Source organism: Quercus lobata, chromosome 11 (genome assembly GCF_001633185.2).
Source record: "Quercus lobata isolate SW786 chromosome 11, ValleyOak3.0 Primary Assembly, whole genome shotgun sequence".
NCBI lineage: Eukaryota > Viridiplantae > Streptophyta > Magnoliopsida > Fagales > Fagaceae > Quercus > Quercus lobata.
In genome coordinates, this window is record NC_044914.1 from 32,826,632 (window position 1) to 32,835,057 (window position 8,426).

General features: G+C 41.9%; 1 protein-coding gene across 1 annotated transcript; it reads right to left on the reverse strand.

The window, feature by feature from the left end:
• Window positions 1-4,892: 4,892 nt before the first annotated feature.
• Window positions 4,893-8,122, reverse strand: LOC115966740 (putative calcium-transporting ATPase 13, plasma membrane-type). The gene has a single exon (XM_031085910.1). The coding sequence runs from the start codon at window positions 7,968-7,970 to the stop codon at window positions 4,893-4,895; it is 3,078 nt and encodes a 1,025-aa protein (XP_030941770.1). The 5' UTR covers window positions 7,971-8,122.
• Between the last annotated feature and the right edge of the window lie 304 nt (window positions 8,123-8,426).

Genomic DNA, 8,426 nt, shown 5'->3' on the forward strand with positions numbered 1-8,426 from the left:
CTAAGTTATGTCAGGTCCCCGGATCACTAACTTAGTGGAAATTAACGTCCTACGATATGTATTGAAGTATTAAACAGAAATTAAGTTATGTCAGGTCCTTGGACCACAAACTTAGTGAAAATTAACACCCTATGATGTGTATTGAAGTGTTGAACAAAAACTAAGTTGTGTCAGGTCCTCGGATCACAAAATTAGTAGAAATTAATGCCCTATAACATCTATTGAAGTACTAAAGAGAAATCTATGAATGACATTTAATGTACAACGAAAGTACTGAAGGCGCAATTTTATTCAGTTTTTGAACTTTTTATAAAAAGCTTCCATTGATTGGAAAGAATACGTGCGTATCTAAAATGTCTCCCCAAGACCCCGCAGTATTAATGCTAATCATCCATTTTTAATTGCCAATTGGCGATGTTTATAAGTAAAACTTCCCCATGCAAACAAAGGATAGTCAAAATGAACCCATCCAAATTACAGTAACACAGTGAACAAGTACAAAAATAATATAAAGCAGCAAGAGCAGTAAGAAAATAAACATGAGAGTCCTTACAAAATTTCTAATCAGACTACAAAACAAATCCTACTTTTTCAATTTAAATTGGATCTTCGGGGCCTGGCTAGCTGATTTGTCTGCCTCTATGGTAGTGACTTCCTCTTTATCCTTAGTAGCTCCCCTAATTGGCAAGACGGTGGAAGCCAAATCCTGTTGAAAACTTTGGGAGGCCGTTTCTGCCTCTGAAGCAGTTGCAGTCTTGTCCGAGGAAGCTCCTGGAGGGGCAATACCCCCTTTAGCTGGTTTTGGCTGGCCCGAGGGAGGAAAACTTTGAGGCAAAACCTCCTCATTGGGATTAATGATTGAAAGAGAAGCTTTAGCTTGATGGGGTGGAGGAGCTGAGGGACGGATCGCCTCAGGATAGAATACGTTCTTTGGCCTCCGTAACTCAGACGAAGCCTCAACCCCAGCTCGGTTAAGGGCCTCATCCCAAGTTTTTTCGCAGTAGATACGACACACCGCTGGAACCTCGGCTTTGAAAGCCTCCTTAGTCTCAGCTATACCAACCTCATAGCCTCTCTGCTCAACTTCATTCATTGCCCATTCGGCCTCAGTTTTTGCTTTCTCAGCTTCTTCCCTGGACTTTTCAGCTTGCTCTCTTAGTTTTTAGGTATCCTCCGAGTGCTTCTTAAGAACTAGGACTTGTTCCTGAGCCTTCTTCAGTTCGACATTCGCCTCATGCAAGCGGTTCCCCTAGTCCTCGGCCTGCTTTTGATAGCCTTCTAGGGCCGACTCGACGCTCTTGCGAGCTTGCTCCTCAGCAAGTAACTTTTTCTTCACATCGGCCAAGTCCTGTTGAAATTTGGACAAGATTTGTGCAGCCGTTACCCGTCTCTTCCTTTCATCATCTAGCTGATTGGAACAGATATTAAGCATCTCATCCAGCTTGAAAGTATTTTGGATAATCTGTAGGAAAGAGGTTAACGTTATGGTCAGTGAAAAGTACATGTTGGTAAGTAATGATCGTAAAAGGAAAGAAGAAAAAAGCCAGCTTCTTACCATGCCCAAGTATCTTTTATTATCGAGGATGAGTTCATTCTTCCTCATATTCTTTATTTCAGCCATATCTTTTGGGAGCAATAAGGCCTCCTCTATGGCCGAGACTATGTGACACCCTATGCCACCGTTGAAGTCCCTTATAGATGCATCATCTTGTAGGGGCTCCCCGCCGTGTATAGGTGTTGGCAAAAATGTTTATGGCTCAAAAAGTTGGGAATCAGATCTCTCCTAGCCCCGCGAAGCTTGGTGCCTGGTTTTTTGCTGCTTTGCAGCTCGTTGGGCATTCTCCTCACGAGTAGGACGAGACTTGCCAACGTCTACCATCTCTTGGCCCTTTTGCTCCCTACGCCTTTTTAACTCGGCAGCATTAGGACGGGCTGGCTGAGGAGGTTGACGAGAAGGCTGGCGAGGAGCCGGAGGAGGAGACCTAGTGGGAAGAGATGGAACCTGGGATTGTGTTGATTTTGCCGGCGCATTCTTCCTGGGTTGACCTTCCATCAACTCCAACAAGCTTCTTTGGGGCTTTCTCTGTATCCCCATCTCGTCAGGATCCTCCTCGGAGTTTATGGATTGATCAAAAATCCCAAAGTCGTCCGAGGAGTCAGAGGCCTCTACAACTTCTTCCTCGTCTTTTTCCTCTTCCTCTCTCTCTTCTACTTCCTCTTCTCCGGGGGTAAGCTGGGATGAAGAGGCTCCTACCGAGACTTTGTCCACGAAAAGAGGCTTGGTACGGGACGTATATTGGGGAAGTGGAATACCTTCTGGAACTATAAACCCTTTATAGGTAACACTAATATGGTGAAGCCGAGGATCGCGGGCTCTAATCACGTACTTCGGCGCCTGGAAAGCGGATGATAGGGGGGTATAGCTGAGGATTAAATGTGCTGTTTGGAGCTGGCCGTCAGCTTCGTTCACATATATCTTGGCTTTCAATACCTTGTCCAAGCTCGCCTTATTGACTAACTTAAGGTTGGGCTTTGTATAACGTCTATCTGCAAAAGCATTGAATTAAAGCAAAGCGTTGTTAGAGGTAGGAATACCGAGAAAAAAAAAATGTATATATAAACCAAACGTTATGAATCTCTGACTATACTCCCACCTGATACTCCTTCCACTGTGGGGCATGGCAGACCATTGTGCCATTCCCTGGAGAAGATAAGGAAATCCTCTTTTAGGTTCTTATTCGAAGTGGGAAGGCACTGGATCAGTCTCACCTCAGGATATCTCGACCTGAGATAATACCCCTGCCCTTTCAAGTGGTGGAGATTGTACACCCAATTCACATCATGGTGAGTCAGTTTTAGGTCCATCCTCTCATTCAAAGCATTTATGCTCCCCAGGATCCTAAACATATTTGAGGCACACTGGGTAGGGGATAACCTAAAGAAACTAAGGTAGCTCCTAGTAATACTACCCATGGGGATGGTCATCCTGCCTTCTATGAAGGCAATCATAGGAATAACTACTTCCCCTGTTTGCCTAGCATCGACCCATTCCCCTTGGGCTGCATATCTCATACCTACCGTGGAGAGAATCCCATACTTAGAGTGGAAATTTCTGATACCTTCCTCGGACTCAACTAGACATCAAAATGGACTCTTCTTTTTTCCCATTTTTCTAGAGGATTTAGAAGAGAAATTAACGAGTTTAAGATAAAAGTGGTAAAGATTTTGAGAAGAATTACAGATTTAAAAGAGGGACCTCGGACAAGATGTGATTATTTGTAGACGCCAGGAAAATGATGAAAAAGGAGAAAGGCAGGTTCAGTGTATGAGCTCTGGAACTGTGTGGTCACCGAAGGTAAGAAAGAGAATTGATTTGAGAACGCCTTTATAGTCGTGTAGAAATTATGAGTGGTAAAATTCCCGCTCACGAAACGAGATTGGCCCTATACCGTTCGATTTACATCTGACCATCGAATGTGGGAGACAAGGGCGTCACCAAAATTTAATGCTGCCAGGATCGGGATACCGAAGCGTCAGAAGCATGCCCCAAAACATGAATGGGTATGGGCTTATGTCGTCAAAATCCATATTTCCTCCCAAGGAGTCGAAAAGCAAGATTTTGAGGGGCTATTGTGGGGGCCGGATAGTCACTGAAATTATTAAAGTCAAGTTAATTGGGCCGTGGCCCATCCGAGGATGCAAATCCGTCCAAGGAGGCCCATATCAGGTTGTTGGGGTAACCAAACAAAAGGAAGAGTGAATATCACGAAATGTGAGTTTAGTATTCGTCCGAAGACAAAATCCTTCTCAGCGATATAAGTCCGAGGACGATCAGGACGCCATCTTATTACAAACATACTTCGGAGCTACGTCACCACTAAAGGTGGGATAAGGGACCAAAGGTAAAAGAGAAAGAAGGCAAACAAATATCTATGGCAACAGCTGCCTCTGCATTAATTCCCTCTCAACCAACTCTCTAGCCGCATTAATGTGGAAGTGATGCCTGGATAGTGATGAAGTAGCCTTACAACTGCTAAAAGGAGGTTCCAAAAGATGTTAGATGGGACAGAAAGAGATCCCCTGAACCCAACCTACACGTGTGTGGTGAAGATGGAATGAAGAGGGCAGTATATAACATGAAAGAAAAGCATCCAAAAGGGGATTGGAACAAAAAAAAAAAAAAACAACACAAAGAACATTCAGGAAGAAAGCTTGAAAGCCAAAGAACTGTATTTGTTTCAAAGAAAAACAGATTGTGATATCGGCTCTAATCCATCTATAAACGAGAGGTTGAATCTTTTTACTTTTAAAAAAAGTTAATCTAGTTCTTGAACACCCACGCTCTACAAATTGTATTGTTTAGGCCCTCAACATGCGATCATTTTAGGGTCGTTACAAATTGAGTCCTTACATTACCTATTTATGATTACATTTTTTTAAAATGATTCCAATGCCTGTTGTGGATAGATATAGCCATTGACACATCACTCCTCACAAGCATTCCATGCAACTATGCTACGTTGCTAACTATTTTTCTTTTTAAAGTCTTAATAGTAACTATTTAAACTCAAATATAATGCTTTTTTTTTTTCCTTCCAAACTCATTCAGTAATTTAACCTGTGCATCGCACGGGTTAAACGACTAGTTTAGTAAAATTTGTGAACTCGGAAGCAACGTGAATGACGTACGTCTGAGATATATAACCTGTCTACCTGCCAAGTTGGCCACATACTGGAGCAGTTTATTTATTTATTATTTACTTTTATATGGGAATATAGGTTGCATCAAAGTATGCCCTAATTTGAGAAACCTTATACAGAATTCTGGTAATGCAAAAAGAGTACTTAAAACAGACATGTCACTTGATTAAGGGCTAATATTGGCTAGTGCTTCAGAACACAGAAGCTCTTTGGTTTCCCAACTGCTTGCCTGAAACTGGGATGCACTTTACAAGGCAACCAATTGGCCATGATAAAGCGGCAAGTCCAATGCAAACACCCCATTGCCCCCAATCCAGTCTCTCAGTATTGGCAAACCTCTTCAAAAACTCCACCATCACCAGCTGAAGAACTATGGTGACCCCAACAATTGCCATAAACAGCTTGTTCGTAAGTATCCCTTTGAATATATTCTTCTTCTCCAATTTCCTTGCATTAAATTCATTGAATACTTGGCAGAGGACAAAAGTATTGAAAATGAGGGTGCTCTTAATGCTCTCCTTTACACCAAAGATGGATTTTCCCTTAAATTGTAAAACCAATAAGATGGTTAATTGATACACAGCCTGTGCTATGAGATTCCTCCACATGATTCTGGTTATAAGTGGCTCCGATCGACCAACAGGTGGCTTTGCCATAAGATCATTAGTGGGTTTCTCAGTAGCCAAGGCTAAAGCTCCCAATGTATCCATTATTAGATTCACCCATAATAGTTGGACTGCAGTCAAAGGGACCTTGCCAGAAGAAACCGCTGCAACAAAGTTGATAACAAGGGCAGCAACATTCACGGTGAGCCGAAATTGAAGAAACTTTTGTATGTTAGTGTATACACACCTTCCCCACCTCAATACTGTTACCACAGAGGTAAAATTGTCATCCAAGATGACTATATCTGAGCTCTCTTTTGCCACTTTAGTTCCCTGGATACCCATGGAAAGCCCAATGTCAGCTTCCTTTAGTGCAGGTGCATCATTGGTTCCATTACCTGTGATTGCAACAACATGGCCTTTCTGCTTCAAGCACTGTACCATAAGAAGCTTGTCAAAAGGAGATGACCTGGCCATTACAAGGATTTTATCAATCTTTTCCATTCTCTCTTCAGGTGAGTAATTTCTAAAATGCACCCCTTCAACTACAGCTTCATTACCCAAATCATCATCAGGATTGAGAATCTTGCATTCAAGAGCTATAGCCTCTGCTGTATGCACATTGTCACCGGTGATCATTTTGATATTCACTCCAGCAGCTCTGCAAGACTCTACAACTGCACTGACTTCTGGCCGACATGGACCCTTCAAGCCAACTAACCCTAATAATGTCAGCCCATTTTCGTCAAGCTTCTCAAGAACTTGTCCACTTTCTTCTTCAACTTCTTTGTAGGCAAATGCAATGCATCTCAAGCTTTTTTGTGCCATATTCTTAATAATAGACTCAAACTGCAACCTTTCGTCCTCATCCATTACTTTCAGCACCCCTTCTCTGTCATAATAAGATGAACACATTGCCAGTATCATTTCAGCAGCTCCCTTCCAATGAGTATGAATGGTTTTCTCATTGTTCCTCTTCACCAAAACCCCACTTCTCTTTTTCTCTGAATTGAAGGCCTCTACATGGATTGTGTGATAATTCTGCTTTATGTCATCAATACTCGTATCCAAATTTAATACAGCCCAAGAAAGAATTGCTATCTCAGTTGGGCTACCAGAAATCTCAGGAACTGATGTAGAATGTGGTTTGTAAATTGTACCAGTTGTGTTTAAGCTAACTGCTTGTTCTAGTAGTTTGAGAATATTACCTGCCAAACCTGCAGAACTGTCATCTTTCATTGCTTCCTTTCCAAGCCAAAACTCTGTAACTTTCATTTCATTTAGTGTTAGAGTGCCTGTTTTGTCTGTGCAGATTATTGTAGCTGAGCCCATTGTCTCACAAGATGATAGTTTCCGGACCATAGCATGATCAGCCATCATGCATTTCATAGAATAAGCCAGAGTTAAAGTAACAGCCAGTGGCAAGCCTTCTGGAATAGCCACTACAATGATAGTGACAGCAGCAGATACAATGCTCACTACTACATTCATCACATCATCAAACTTTGTCTTGCTGCCATTGAATTCCTTGTTTCCCTTGTCATCTCTTGTGTTCCCTGTGAAGTACCGAATCAACATAACCAGAAGAACAAGTGCAGCCACCAACAGTCCAATCTTCCCAATATAAGAAGTTAGCTTGTTGAGGCGTACTTGTAATGGCGTCTCCTCATTCAAATCACGGTTTATTGAACTCATCATCTCGCCCCACGCTGTGTTCATGCCCACAGAAGTGACAAGCATGAAACCGAAGCCATCCGTGACCTTTGTGCCTGATAACATAAAGGGATTCCCTTCCTTGATTTCAATGTGATCACTTTCACCCGTCATGCTAGACTCATCCACCTTCAAGGAATGCCCTTCCACGAATAACCCATCAGAGGGTATCTGATCACCAATCTTTAAGCACACAATATCTCCCACAAAAACATCAAATATTGATATAGGTTGGCGCCTCCCTTCTCTCACAACTTCGACTCTTATATCACTACTCTTTGTTGAAAGCTTCTGAAATTGCTTTGATTGTTTAAAGTTACTCACTGCGGACACAACAACAACCAAAACGACAGCAAGAATGATACTCCCACCATCATACCACCCATCTTTCCAGCCATGTTGCTTGATACCAAAGCCAAGAGAGAGTAGACCACATCCGAACTCTACAATAGTAAAATCTTTTAACGCATCAAACACAAAATTTAGAAACCTTTTTGGTGGTGGTTTTTGATATTTATTGGCACCAAAAACATTCTGTCTATGAATAAGATCAGCCTCACCACCATTGATACCATTTTTTACATCAGTTTCAAGAATGAAAGCAAGTTCTTGAACTCCTCCAAATTCACTTAGAGACTCAAAGTTTTTATCCCTTACCATGTCACGAAGCTTTGTTGGATCAACAGTAAGTAATGTAACAGCTTTGTTGTCAAGTGGGGAGTCCTCGTTGATACGCGGCACGTCAATGGCAACGTAGGAAAGGGTGCGCAAGAGAGAGCCATCCTTGTCGAGGACTTTCTTGGACAAGGAAAAAAGGAGCCTGGTGAAAGATATGGCCGTGAAAGCCATTCTCCATCTCCGCTTGTGGGTCTTGGAGGCAGACCACCAGTCTTCTTGTGTTTCATCACATATATCAATCTCGCTAGGCTTTCGAAACCTCAACGTAGACATGACAATGGAGCCTAATGGAGAGAAAAGAGAGTGTTTGAACTGGAAGACTAAAAAACACAGAGTTTCTTTGTTTATTTAGTTATTTGGTGAAAACACAAAGAGAGTTTAGGGTTGTTGCGAAGAGAGGCAGAGTAATGCTAAACGCTAATGGAGAATATGCAATGCTTGTAACAATTTCATTCGTGTATGTATAGTACTTGTTACGAGAAGTTTCTCTGCATATCATTTTAGAGATGTTGGGGGAAAAAGGAATTTGGTGCATGATATGTATAGTACTTGTTACGAGAAGTTTCTCTGCATATCATTTTAGAGATGTTGGGGGAAAAAGGAATTCGGTGCATGATAGCTTCTTGGTAATTTCTTAGTAATTGAGACAGATATTCCACTATGTGTTGACTAATATTTAGGTGGAGTTTGAATAATGTTTTTGAGCTTGTGTTTATGTTATTTTTCTTT